General features: G+C 34.8%; 1 protein-coding gene across 2 annotated transcripts; it reads right to left on the bottom strand.

Moving 5' to 3' along the window:
• Window positions 1-105: 105 nt before the first annotated feature.
• On the bottom strand, window positions 106-13,657 carry LOC103716152 (dynamin-related protein 3A-like). Of its 2 annotated transcripts, none has more exons than XR_015972008.2 (20): window positions 13,077-13,609; window positions 11,777-12,059; window positions 11,611-11,639; window positions 11,422-11,523; window positions 10,624-10,692; window positions 10,482-10,541; window positions 10,123-10,236; window positions 8,509-8,557; window positions 8,061-8,170; window positions 7,713-7,805; window positions 7,501-7,593; window positions 7,262-7,399; window positions 5,804-5,917; window positions 4,143-4,247; window positions 3,975-4,017; window positions 3,480-3,628; window positions 3,243-3,389; window positions 990-1,042; window positions 694-890; window positions 106-598 (listed from the first exon to the last, which is right to left on the bottom strand). XR_015972008.2 is itself a non-coding variant. In XM_008804038.6 (20 exons), exons 1-20 carry the CDS (start codon window positions 13,455-13,457, stop codon window positions 344-346), a joined length of 2,487 nt encoding a protein of 828 aa, XP_008802260.1. In that variant the 5' UTR covers window positions 13,458-13,657; the 3' UTR covers window positions 106-343. The 2 variants fall into 2 exon arrangements, 1 of the variants encoding a protein (XP_008802260.1); XM_008804038.6 differs by having other exon boundaries at window positions 694-793; window positions 13,077-13,657.
• Window positions 13,658-15,188: the final 1,531 nt, after the last annotated feature.

Here is a 15,188-nt window from a genome sequence, read left to right as displayed (position 1 = left end):
AACATCAAAAACGTTGTGCCAGAAGCTTACACCACTGCTTTCTTATATGGGGTCTGACAACTCAGTAGCAAATCCGCAACAAAAAAAGAAACTCTTCTCAAATCATAAAGGAAACAGCCATGTTACTTCTCATTGGTGAACTTTTTAACAAATTTGATGAAAATAAATGAATATATTTACTATACATCAAGCAAATATCTAATGTGCACTGCTCTCACTGGAAACGAGCCAGCACTAAAGAATAACAAAACTTTAGATATTACCTTGAGGAAGCAAAACCAACTTAGTGCATGCTTTAATGCACCACTAAACTTCAGTATAGAATTTCAATAGATCCAACAACTCATGCATCAATTCTTGGATAGGATCCCAATCCATTGGCATCAGAATTTGAATACAATGATGATGGTTGCTCTCCTGAATAAGCTATCTTCCTGGATCGGGGATTCTTGGGAGAAGCAGCATACGACGCGCTGTAGTCATTATTAGTATAGAACGATGAAGGAAGCCCATGGATCTTTGGCAGACCAGTTCCATCAGTGTCTAGAATATAACCCTTCTCAACAGTTTCAGCTTCAAGTGGTATCTCGTCCAATGTCTAGTCACCAAAAGAATGAAATAAACACAGAAGCATAGATGCAAATATTTAATAACACATTAGTCTTCCAGCTTTTAGATATAAATAGCACCTACCCTGTAAGCTTGCTGCAAAACTTTGAGTGTCTCCCGGATCCGTTTCCTTTTAGCAGCTATGTCATCGGGTTCTCTTAACATGTCTTCGAAGAGATTTTCTCTACATTGACAACACAACCATCACACAAGATTCTTTCCTTTTTTTCTTTTTCCAGAGAACAATAATATACTGATGGATCTTAATTTCCCAGTTTAAGCTGTGGGGACATTGAAGTTTAGTGCTATAATTGAGAATTGTAATAAATGAAATGAAACGGGCCTATAAACCTAGTTTCAAGAGTGATAAGCCATTATACCTGTAAAGTTTTCTAATAAAAACATTATGCAGCTCCCGCTTTGTATGATTAACCTGGACAGGTGGCAAGGGAATTAGTTGTCTCACAAGTATTAACTATAACTATAATTATATGGGGTTTCCACTGTCACCACTGTTTTTCTAAACGCAATATTTCATTGCAAGCAACCAACATATTATGCAAGGAACCGATAGTGAAATATCAAGCTGACAAACTGAAACATCAAGCAGACAAATTCAAATAATTTAAATCCATCCAAATCTGAAACAAGTCTACATCGATCATTCATTAAAACATTTGTTTGTCATTAATATTAGAAAATATCTAGTATGGATTATATATTTACATAGGAAAAGGGGGAAAAGAAACACGAAACAAGATGGACACATAATAACATAACGATGATTGTTGCATAAGATAATAGGAGTAACCGTAAGTTTGTACTCAATGAAAACAAGCCACAATAACATGTCATACAAGGCTTGGGATGTGTTTGACATAATTTGGTGTTCATGGGAAGCACATTCAGGAACAGAATCATTTTGCCAAACTGGGAAAACAAGGAGCAAATGTCTCAAAGTGCATGCGGAAACACCCAGTATACATGTAAATATGCAACTATTGTCTTTCATATTGCACATGCATGAGGAAGCAATGAGCTATGAACTCCTCCCAGTTACTAAGTTAACGAACTCCACCTATCACCATATTTTAGCTACAGGAATTATGATAATTCATGATTAAGTTTTTCTATGTTGTTGGATATGAAAGACTCGCCTATAGGCAGTAGAGGTTTTTTCATTTGTAGAGCTTTGGACAGCAGACCTCTCACTGGTAGAGCTTTTAATAAAAAACTTATCACAGCTTGGTAACTATAATTCTGAAGTACTATGAAACTTTAACATCTATTGGTAACTAAACTAAGAAAGTGTTTTTAGTATTAGGAAATGACAATAAAAGACATTGCATACTGCTTTCAATTATCTATCTGTATTATTAAAAACTATTATTATAAAGGATTCTTAATTTATAAGTTATTTAGTTTGATATTTTAATCTATATAATGTAAGTAAATATCCAATATAAAATACAATAATATTCATAATACTATTATATTATAGTATAATAAAAATGTTATAAAAATTTAATCTTCTAATATTTTGTAAATTATTGTACTATAAAAATATTATTGTAAAACATAATATAACTATATATGATAAGTTATTATAATATATTATAATAACTTAACATTATTATATTATCATAATATTGTATTGTAATATTATATTATTATTACTATGTTATATTATATTACTGCTTATATCATTATTATACTATCTTAGGTTTGTTGTCTTTGTGGAATTTTTATTAAAATGAAAACAGCTCCCTGATGTATCTAAAGTAGAGCTTTTACCCAAAAGTTCTAAATTGGAGCCTTCCCAAATAGACTTTTATTAGCTTTTAGAGAAAGTAGAAAGCTTTTTAAAAATTTTTGCCAAACACATCAAAATCACCTAAAAGAGCTTTTGCCCCTCCAAGAAGCACTCTTTGCCCCTCCAAAAATAATGCCAAAAGGGACCTAAATCTATAATCCACAACATTAGTTGCAGCTATCATGAAATTTTAGTAGTTCTATAATGCAACTATATCCAATGCTTTAATTATTGAACCATACCAGGCAGCATGGGACTTGGAACCCATACAACGGCACAGTGCACCTCCATACCAACACCTGGTTTTGCTATCCCAACTCTAATATCATACCAATGTGTCAGTGCAAGCGTGAACTATACCTACCATATTGTTCTAGTAAGGCTGGGCTCAGGACCAAAACTTAGAACATTGGTTACATCTTACAACAATATTTTTCTTAAAAGTACAGAAAGTTATGCAGCAATGACAACCAAACAAAATACCACATGCATATAAATCAATATCATGACTTGACTAGACTAGAGTTACATCTTCAAGTCAAAATTAACCTAACCATACTGCACTTCATTTTTAATGGCGTTAAAATGACGACTTTAAATCTCTGTGTTTATTTAAGTGCCTAGAACATTTATATATTCTCCTTACAGATGAAGTTTAAACTTTTCTAAAATGTTAGACAATCTGAAATCAAGAGGCAACTATGCAGAACCTGGAAGAAAAGGTGATTTTCATAACTTAAAGAACACATGGGCCTGCTGGAATAAAAGAATAAACACAAAAAGATTAACAGATTCTTTATATACTAAATAACTCATTTACCAGGAAGTGCATAATTGCCTTTGGCACAGAGTCCTCGATACTTTTTCTTACAATATCATAATACGACTTCAATAACAATTTTGTGATAGCTATCTCCAAAGCCTCCTGATCTGTCTGATTCTCTGAGGGCTTTAGGATGACTGGTGGCTGACCAATAACAACATAAATTACACACTGGATGCATGCAACCAAATAACGAAGTAGAGCAGCTGTTAGACAAGTTGTAAGAACACTTACCTCCCTTAACTGGATCATAGTGAGGGAATGTTCAACAGTGTAAGCAGGTGTATTGTAAGACTTGTTCAATGAACTGTCTTTTCCAGATGCACGATCCTCACTAGAACCAAAAATTGATGAAAAGCCCCAGCTTGATCCAGTTGTACCTCCTGCAATCACAAAATCGGATGGTACTGAGGAAGTTTGGTGAAGTAGTTGCAATATAAGTCCAAATTTTCATATCTATGCACACAAGAATGCACAACGGCGGCTAAGGAGGGGATTAATGCAACTAAAATTGACCAGATATCAAGTGCATGCGACAAATAATAAGAAATAAAAATTCCTATTTGATAGAGTTGAGATGCTGCATTAAGTTCTAATACTTTTCCCTAGAAAATAAGATATCCAACTCCTTATTTTTTTTTTCTTTTCAATAGTGAAAATGATCAAAGGCATCAAAGAATTGGACTTTACATCTTTCCTTGCTCTAAATTAAACTTAAATTTTACTTACCAGATGAACCTGGCCTTTCAGAATCCCCAGAAGGGCGAACTCCCTGGTCATTACCCAGAAGGCAGAAGATAGAAAACCATGTCACTGGACAGTGCATAGACAGAACATATTTGCATATCTCATGCGATATCAAATATTAACAATAACAGCATAGAAACAAAAGTTGACCTGAAGGGCATCAGAAATAGCTCCATTTGCAGCAGATCTGGCAAGGATAGCTCGAGATTTCAGACTCTTTTCAGATGCTTGTAGCTTATCAGAATCTATTCCATCCTGCAACAGAACATATATTGTTACTCCAAGATAAAGCCAAAAACATACCAGGGAAAGAAACAGTAGTTTTCACGCAAAGGATTAACCCAGTTCTGAAGCAAATCAAAATAATGGTTAAGAAAATAATATAAGGTGATTTGTTATTCACCAATAAAATTTAAGGCATAGAATAGATGCTCAAACTCAACTGTTATATGAAACCCTATGACAATTCCAACAACAAACCTTCCTTTTATTTTTCTTTATTTATATGAAACTAGTACCTGATATTTTCTTCCAAAAATAATATTGTTAAGGATATCTCAAAAAAGGACAAAGTTTAAAGAAAACAACAGGGACATCATAAATTTTTGGCATGATATTATAACCTGTGCATTTAACTCTTGAATATATATACATGCATCTGCTTGTAGGTCGCATAGCAAAAAATAGTTGTCGAATGATCATTATCCTTCCCAACCAAATGCTCACGACATCTTTAACCATCTCATTGGCCTATTTGCAAATACACGTGCAATCATCTTACAATAAGAAGACAGATGTTCAGATGCAGTTGGATTACAATGAATCACGAGGTTTAAGTTGTGGGCTTCTCATCTAACAAGAATATCACAACTGAATTATCTGAACTAGAAATACAGTTCATAAAGATAGATTTTAGCAACAACAATCATGCTTAAAATGAGTTGAAAGAAGACTGTACCAAAAGCAAATAGCTTTGTCTTTTTCCAGAAAAAGTTTTTAAAATTGTGATCCAAAAACATGTTGTCCATTCTCCAATTTGAGGATGTACTTTAAAGCTTATTTGACAAAAACAACACCCAAAAACCATAATAAGATTTAAATGAAACTTACAATAGACAATAATACCAAAGAGCAATAAAATGTCAGGATGAACCTTGCATTAGAAAGAGGAATCACATGCCCAATAGGCCAAACATGATTATTGCTCTTCCAAAGGGCTGTTGGTCTTTTTGACTTGGAAGAATGAAAATTGCATGAAACAACAAGGCATGAAATCAAAATGTCGAGGTAGCCAAGACTTTGAACTAAATGGGTCTATTTTTTGAAACCCATATCAGACCAAGGACCTGTGGATATATACATCTGATCTTAGAAGGTCAAAACCTGTCCCAGATTGTTATGGTTGGGTTTGCAAATTTGTGTTTTCTCAAAAGATATATACTTCCACTAAAAGCAGCAAATGTGGAATGCATAAATTCTCAAACAATTAGCCAGTCCAACAGTATTACTATATGTTCTCAATAAGGTCTTATGAAAAAGGGACAAAAAAGGGGAAAAAATAAATAGACATTTATAGAATTAACATACCTCTAAGTCTACTATGTGGTTAGCTACTTAAGAATAAGAGAACAAATATAGCACTATATAATAAAACAACATTAAAACAAAAAATAGTGAAAAAGCAAATATGCTGTGATATCCAACACAAGTTATTATTTCTCTTAGTTCAGCTCTAAGTCCAAACACCAGGAAACATTAAAGATTCAAAATTTGGCATACTCAGGAACATTAAGAAAAAGAGAAAAAAGCACCTTAGATCTCGGCACTGATGCTGATAACCTTGAAGATTTAACTTGCTGCTGTGCAATCTCTACAGCCTTACTGCCACCGATAAAATTTGGATGTGAAGTGTTTATATAATCCATCTGCAAAATCAAGTACTCAAATCAGCACGTCCACTGGATCAATGAAAATGCATATGGCCCAATTCCAAGAAAAGAACAAATATATTACAGGTAAAGCTTAGAAAGTAAGAATACAGCATCAAATGGCACAAGACATCAGCCAATTTTTCTCAAAGCTATTGACCAGATAAGCTCAAGAGGTTGGCAATTCATCATTTTTTACATCTAGGAAAACATTTCATTGGTGCCAAAAGAGGAAATACATGTTATTTCATTGTCTAAGCTTGAAGGTGAGCATGTGTAAAGTACTGGTGCATATTGCACCTTACGGTAAGATACTGTCCTTTCTTTTGGGGATCAGAGGGTACATCCCTTAGTAGTGTTACATACAGGGTTTTTAACAATTCATATAAGTTGTTGAGACAGTTCAACAAGCCTCTTTACAACATAATCCAGTGAGGGATGTGTTTAAAACCAAACTAGTTTCATAGCAAATTGGAATGAGGTCCAAGTATGTGTCTACCCTTATGACATCATGCTTCAGCTCAGCATGCCATAAAATTGACGAGTCCAAGGGACCCATTTCAATATTTCATTTCATCCATATGCTTAGATCATAAAAGAGAATGGGCCCTATTAAATCTGTACTGAGTTTGCATGCAACACGAATGACCTGTATTATTTTCAGTAACTGGATGGGTTATCTTCAATGCTTGAGGCAACCTACTAGGGTGAACAAAGAACTTTTAGGTTTTTTTTAACTTTTTTTTTTTTGGTGTACAGTTATAAGGTGCAGAAATTAACACTATGCTTGATGAACAATCACATAAACAGTTCTCCTGGCTTCAATAATGAGAGTCAGCATCAAGGACCCGTAGGCTTTACATCATGAGAAAACAAATATAAGTGTGGAAGCATGTTAAAATGGCCAATCAAGTACCAGTCATTTGCCCAATACATCAATCAATACCAACAGTTAAAACCAAGATTCGCCGTCTTGGTACCAGATCCCGTACCAGTGCTATACTAGCACAGTGTCGGTACGGTATGGTATGAAACTTTTTTGGTATACCGAGTGTTGGTACGCCACCCGTACAGAATACCAGTATGGTATTGTACGCCTCATACCGCCCAATTCGGACTGGTATTACGTACCATGGTTAAATCCTTCATAACATACAAACCTGAATTAAGGAGCGAATGTTAGCAGTCAGCATACAAAAATTGAGAATTGGAAGAAAAAAAATGCAAAACAGGTAGTATCGATGAATGCAAGCTTTCCAGGCATGTTCTCTTTCATGAGATTCGCAAGAAGTATCCACCATGCACAAAAGTAACAGAATAAAACTACTATCTTGTCCAAACCTCCATTTCAATAATGTGGGTTATCATCGTCTCTGCAGGCTGAAGGCCCTCTCTTAAGAAATTCCCGATTACCTCATCCATGCACTTTCGAAGGACAGGAAACTGCTGAAGCTCACTAGCTAAGGAACGGTGGCTCATCTACAACGAGGTTGAAGAAGAAAAGGCAAAGGAATAATTCAGTACTGAGTTTAAAGTTTTTAGATTTTTTTATTTATTTTAAATTTGGAATGAGTCTAGACCTTAATTAATTCATCATATATAAATTTTGCACACTGAAGGCTTGGATCTAACAAGCGGCCTATTTGCCTTCGTACGAGAACCTCAAATGGCACCTAAATGTTTGTTCCAGAAAAATGGACACTGTAAGCATTCAAATAAGAGGATAAAAGCATAATGTATAATCTTTTTTCTTCGCATCCAAAGAAGAATGGCATCAGTGGACAGCTATCACCTCTGGTACAAACAAAGCACTTTTAGGACCAGTTGCATTTTGAATAGCCATGCGGATATCTTCATCTGTTATGGCTTCACAAGGATCAACTTCCTTCAAAAGAACACAGTGAGTCACCAATGATATTCAACATAAAGGAAGAAAGAAAGCTCAAAAGTGAAGCAACCAAGACAAAAGCACATTTACATAAAAATCCTATAAATATTATTGGTTAAACTGTTCTAAGCGAAAGGCACTTTCAAAATCAAGTAGGTAGTGAACAGCTCTAAAAATAAAAATTGGTGGAAGTTTGAAATATATCTAACAGATAATATTTCAAACTTGACATGTAAAAGTAATTATGTGGACCTCCAAACTCTTCACGAAGATGGACTGGAAAATATAGTGTATTCGTGCTCCACCAGAAAGCTCCGCTGTGGACAATTCCTCATTTTTTCCTTCCACCATTGATGAAAAAGCTGCAACAAACAAATAATTACAAGTTCCAAGAATGTAAATAATACATAACAAAACACACAAATATGGTGTGAATAGAAGTACAATAAATTCAAGCATTGACAAGTATACCACCCCACGTTTGCTTTTTTTGTCTTTTTCTTCGGTGCAAGTTTGCACTTATGAATTCATTGTACAACAAGGTTGCAACATAATAGAAGGTTTAGACACAAGTTCCATGATCAGGTCTTTTGGAAAACTTAAAGAACATATACATCAACTGAATTGTGAAAAACAGCATGATCTCATGATTGTAAAAAGAAGACAGAACGTTTATAAGAAAATCAGCAAAACCAATTACCTTCACAATATTTTGTAAGAATGTTCAAGAGTTTGATTCCCTGACCAGCCTGCAGCAAAAATCAAACAGAAAATGAATATCATATGATTAATAATAATATATCAATTATCAAAGCATTACTATAAATGCATACAAGCATCATTGAGAGCTGAAGGACATGATTGCAAATTTACAGGAGCAAGTCCTTAGAAGTTCATACTTGGTGAGAAAATAAAGTCTGTAAGGCATTACAAAAAAAGTATTTTAAATTGTAGGAAAGTTTAGTTTCTGAAAACAAAAGCTTGCTGATGCTCAAGTGAGAGTATTCTTGGCAAGTGTCATTTAGCATTTCTGGCTATGTACTGAAGGCATGCCAAGCAAATGCTGTAATATATCTAAAACATTATGTTTAGCAATAACTCAAATCATCTGACATCTGTGGATTATTGTTGTCAAAACCAATATTCTTTGCATTGTTTAGGCCATTATTTTAGCTTGTTTAATCCTTTACCAATGCAAGATTTTAGTGTCTCTCTCTTGATGCATTAGCAGATTCCTGTACTTGTTGAAGGTTAATATTCAAATGAGTAAATCAACCCTTTCCATATTAAAAAAATGTCAGCATTGTGCAATTGTGGCATGAGTTTTGATATTCAAGCAACATTTTTTATGCATTGTTGAAATAAATGGATTGATACATAAGAATTTATTCTTTCCAAAGCATAATCTTCTTAGCTGACCAACCATAGCAAAACGGATACCTTATAGTGAGAAAAATTGCATGATCTCAAAAATGATGCATTCTTTAAAATTCTAAAGACATTGATGCATCAGAGCTGTGACATTTCACATGCATCATAGGACACCATTTTCAGGATGATATTTCACAAAAATCAGTTCCACAGAAGCCAATCCCGTGTTCTGGTCTTTAGTTATTAACTTAGTGTTGTGTCAGGTCCACAGTGTGTTCTTTAAAGTGTGATCTTAGGAGTCATTGGAGGATTAGATGAGCAACAATGTGGGATTACTTGTTTAAATTGTCACATCAGCCTTCTTTTGCTAGTGAGAACACCTTAATGTAGAGAGAAGGAGAGAGGAGTGAGGTAACAATACAACCTTTCACTTGCGCCTCTCTTCTCTTCTCCTGGAGAGGCTGGCCACTTGTTTAAGGTATTTTAGCGAATGTGAAAATATTTTTTTAGGATTTATTTAAAGTGATTCTAAGGCACCTAGTGAACATCAAAGAAAGTTGAATGACAGCCATCTTCATCCAGTCCCTAGTGATTCTCACTAAATAATTGTATAATAGGACAAAATCCACAATGGGAGACATTGATGAGGCATGCATCTTTATTGTACCTTTCCAAAGAAATGAATGCAAGCATTTCCTATTTTTGAAAGTTTGGCCAAAATGCTTAATTTCAACTTGGGACATTGAGGATCAGACCTTTCAAAAGAATGTATGATGACACTCCTTTGCTATCACATACTTGCAAGTGATCTATGATGTGACAAGATAAAAGCATCATACTGTGTAGACCATCAAGGTTATCAATCCTTATATGATTTAAGGGCATTTGAATATGTAAAGGGTATCATTTCTATACGCCACAGTAACAAAAATAAAGCATATACCTTTGACTCTGCAACATCACCATAAGCAGCATGCTCCTTTGCTACAACCACCAATTGAGCATTTATGCGAGATTTCAGTCCTGGAAGGACAGCCCTGATATGTTGTACTAAAATCTGCAGATAATAGTGCCTTCAGGAATTTTCCATCGGGATTAATTTGAATGGCTAATAACCAAACTGAATTAACGGTGCAAGACCAGAAACTGTTTTTAAGGAGCTAAAAAGTATAACAAAAATTTCAGATAAACAGATGCTAAAAAGAAGGGAAAAGCCTCCTGCTCATGGTCAACAAAGAGGAGCTTAATTATTGCAATAATGATCATTTGGTGTGCATGATAAAAATCATTTGTGATATTTACCTGATTCAGTTTCTTGGCTAACTGAGGAACCCCGCAGCAGTGAGAAAGACCATGATATGCCTACAAACAGCACGAGGACTTCATATATGTTTAAAAAGAAATGATAATTAAGAAAAGTAAAGAATGTTTCTGAGAAAAATACAGGCTGATTGCGGAAGAAGTTCTCTTCAAAGGCCAATGCATCCTTGATACTACGGTTAAAGTTAATATCCTGCATCATCGAAAAAGAAATAAATTAGAGAATCATGAACAGAAGTGTGCAGATCTATGAATTGGCTAGATTGGAACCCCTTTTTTCAGAAAAAAATAAAAAGAAAAGGTTGCCAGCCAACTTCTCACTTCCAGTTATTACAGGTGTCAATAATTTAACATAACTTTTCTTGGGTTTCTAATTAACATAAGTACTTACATACACATGAATGTATTTTCAGACTTCTGCGAACATCTTCAAAAACACAATATGAAACTCAATATAAGGGAATAGCTTAGATGCCCATAGAATTATTTTTCTAGGATAAAAAGGTTTAAAAATTTTAAATGGATAATTAAGATTGATTTTGAATTGCTTTTGTTTGTTTGAACCAATATTTAGGCACATAGAAGTCCTTTGCAGCTAAATGAAGAATATGAATGCATTTTGGAACACATCACTTATGATGCATTGATGGAGCATAGTAAATAGTCAAAACTCATAGTTGCTGTCGAACAATTTTTAAGCATCTGGGTTTCAAGTTACAACAGCTCATCTTCAAACAATTATTTTATTGCTAGCTAAGTAGCATTGTTTCACTTGTTTGTATTCCTTCCAGGAATAGTACATGAAAACTAATATGAATAACTGTTTGTATGCAATTACAAATATGTACAGAAATATACTGAGAAAATACAACAGAAGGTTGGTCATTTTAGAGTTCCTACTTCATGGAATTAAAAGAGGTACCTGTTGACTACGGTTCACAACACCAACATATCCAAGTTTGAGGGGGATCACATTTCCCAATAAAAAGTTGCGGGCATCGGTACCTCTATCCATTATATCTAACTGAACAATAAAGAGGGAAGTTATGTCTCGTCCCAGATTAACTATGACAATTTTAGAACATAGAATTATAAAATAAACAAATAAGACCTTCGTGATGACACCAATAGTCCGAGAACCTGTTCACGAAGAAAAAAAGGGTCATTCCACTATTTTACCACAGCCGCTAGTATTGTTTAATAAATGGTTAAAACTCAAAATTGATATTTAAATTACCAAAAAGCTTCTTGGTTTTTTTTTTCTTTGATAAACTCACCATCTGGATCAGCAATCCTAGCCATCTGAAGTGCATCAGAATTTGCTAAATCTGCATTCGCTGGTGAGACTGCTAATATTATGCAAGTCCTGTGTTTGATGTATGACAGGATCATAGTTCTAATTCTTGCCTCAATGTCACTTGGCTGGTCACCAACTGGCACTTTAGTTATTCCAGGCAAATCGACCAAAGTAATATTCAAAACATTTGGTGAAAAAATCTTCAAGCGAATTTGTTTGTCAGAAACTCCCTTGTTCCCTCCTGCTTCCCTATCTGTTTCAGCCTGCAAGTAATAAAGAGTATGTCCATGGCTTAGCACAAGATAAAGGCGCAGCCACCATGACAAATTATTGCAGAATACCCAAAACAATGACTATAACAATGCAACCACAAAATAATTTATCTGAAAGTGAGTTTTTAAGTACCAAGAAAACAGGAGCACTGTTTAAACAAAGAAAAACCAATTAACATATAAGGTTACAACTCATAGAAATTAACAGCTTGAGGTAGATGCTAAGGCTTAAAATTAGTCAAAAGGTCTGAGATAGTGATTTTTTGCAAGATTGAAGACAATATCTTATAGCTAGAGAAGAAACAAGGTGTTAACAGAGTTAAACACAAGTTTACCATCAAAACTACTAATTCAACAGCATTAACAAAAGTACTGTGTGACAAACATTTTTTTCAAGTGAAATAAAATCCATATCAGGTATTGTTACATCTGCATTTGATCCCATGATGTTGCAAAAAACTTTTTCTATCTTATGATGCTTGAAAGATTTTTTACGATATACTAAAAACACTGAAGATGATAAATTGCTTTGGCAAAAATCTGGATTAAATGCAGCAAAGCTTCTATCGAGCAATTAAACATGGTGTAGCTAAAGGAACCTGCCAGTAAAACCAGAAACAGCACCCGTATCTTTTGTTGACATAAATATCTGACAGAAAGCATTGGCAATCATATGTAGCTTCTTGTCAGACCCAGGAATATAGTTCTATGTTTAATTCAACTTTTTTCTTAACCATTACAACTGTTTAAAAAGGTAAACCGAAAAAAGAAAGAAAGAAAGGAAGATCCATGCCAATGGCATTCTCAACATATAATCCTATAATCCCCTCTCCGCTAAAATATCTCCAATAATCACCAGAACAAGTAAACAAACAGTAATGCAGAGAACAAGCTATTATATACCCTTAACAATTCTTACAAGAAGCCATGCCACACGACTCTTAAGAAAAGGGAAAAAAGTGCATCGATCCAAGAACCCTAAACAACGCAGTGTTAAACCCTTATCACCTTGATCTCGCGCCGTATTTCTGAGAAGTCGCAGAACCTCTTCCCGGGCAAGTGGAGGAACTCCCCCCACTCTTCTGCCCCCTCCGCCGCCTCCGGACGCCGGGGGCAGTGCACGAGCTGGAGCACGAGCGGCCTCCTAGTACAAATATCCGACCCCCGCGGTAGAAAATCCCGGCCGACGAGCGCCTCGAGCACGCTCGACTTCCCGCTGCTTTGGCTCCCGATCACAGACACCTGAGGCAGATCGATGGTCGAGGAGCTGCCAAGCTGGGCGAAGATGTCTTGGAGCTTGTTCACGATCGGGATCACCGAGCTCCCGATCGTCCCCGCGGCCGCCGCCGCCGCGGGCGATGGGCTGGGCGTCACCGCGTCCTCTGCCATCGTATCCTCCTCCTCCGAACAACGAAAATCGAGCGTTGGGGCGGAACGAATGAGGGTCTACTCCCAGAAACCCTGATACGTTTCAGCGAGGGCGAAGAGGAGTCGAGAGGAGAGCGGCCAAGAGGTCGAATAGAGAGAGGTGGAGAAATTTCGGAACGGCACCGCTTCGCGGACCCCTTAGCGTAGCCGGTGCGGGCCCCAACAAACCGGGTCGTTGTACGCCATACATAAAGTATGGGGTTCATCAGTGGCACCGCCATCTGTCTTACCCCTAGCGGTTCGCAAAAATCTGGGTCTGGTTACGGGTACACAGCATTTTCCTTCCGGAACTGGGCTCCGGATTTTTAATTGGTGGCCGAATGACGTAAATAGCCTCGATATCTTGAGTTATTTACGGGTAACAGACAATGGAAGTCGGAGCGGAAGGGTAGGATGGTAATTGCGTTTTCTTAGAGAAGGGTCTATGACTCCATTCTTGGAGAAGGGTCCTTTCGGGAAGTGTACGGGAGCCGAGACTTGTGGAATCCGGTCAATCATAAGTGACTAAATATGAGAGTTTTTTTTATATACATACTCTCCTAAATATTAAAATTTATATAAATATTTTTTATATAATTAATATTTATATTTATATTTTTATAAAATATTTATTTTGTTTGTATATATATTTTTTTTCTTGTATATATGTCCACATCATTTAATGCCATTAAAAAATTAATAGTTTAAAATTAAAAATAATTAAAATATTCTTAATAGGTAGATATGAAAAAAAAATATTTAAAAAGTATATATCCAAATATACTTTGCGAGGATATTCATGCAATTTCACATATTTAGGAGAATCTGTATGCAAAAAATTTTAATTTTATTTTTTTCTATTTTAGGCTGTTTTAACACTCGGATTTGTCTAGGGTGGCCTTCTACCGCATAGTCGTGGAGATTGTTGATAAGTTTGAAGGGATCGAAGTCCTTCAATAATTTTGCTTGAGGATGATTAATACTGTTTTTCCATCCATGAGCGTAGCAGTAGTAAGAAAGCTTGATCATTGCAATATATCGTATACCTTTACTAGATTTTAATATTTTCTATATTTTAATGTATCTATAATAATAAATATTATAAAATATTTTTAATTATTTTCTATATTTTAATATATCTATAATAATAAATATTATAAAATATATTTTGCTGAAATAAAATATGGAGGTTGTTATAAATGAAGAAGAATAAAGTAAAATGACCCCATAATTAGTAAAAGAACTTTCATAACTCTTTTGTTATCTAATTGTTGAATCAATCTTTTTTTAAGCTATATTTTTATGGAAAACATTGAGGAGCAGGTACTAGACAAATCCAAGTGTTAAATCAAATTGAAATAGAAAAAATAAAATTAAAATTTTTTGTATGTAAACCCTCCTAAATATGTGAAATTGCATGATACTATCACAAAGTATTATTTACATATATACTCTTATAAATATTTTTTTTGCATATCTACCCATTAAGAATATTTCAGTTATTTTTAATTTTAAATAGCTAATTTTTTGACTGCGTTAAATGGTGTAGGCACATATAAAAGAAAAAAGGCAAATAAAGGGTATACATGCAAAATAAGTATTTATAAGGGGTTATATATAAATATTAATTCTAGAAGGGTATTCATGTAAATTTCAATATTTAGAAGGATATATATGCAAAAAAAATTCTAAATAAAAAATCCCCTATAATCA

The sequence above is a fragment of the Phoenix dactylifera genome, chromosome 12 (assembly GCF_051530095.1).
Source record: "Phoenix dactylifera cultivar Ajwa chromosome 12, Ajwa_hap1_PhDact_Kaust_v1.1, whole genome shotgun sequence".
NCBI classification, from domain to species: Eukaryota; Viridiplantae; Streptophyta; class Magnoliopsida; order Arecales; family Arecaceae; genus Phoenix; species Phoenix dactylifera.
Note: the sequence above shows the minus strand (reverse complement) of the source record. Positions and strands in the feature narration are given on the sequence as shown.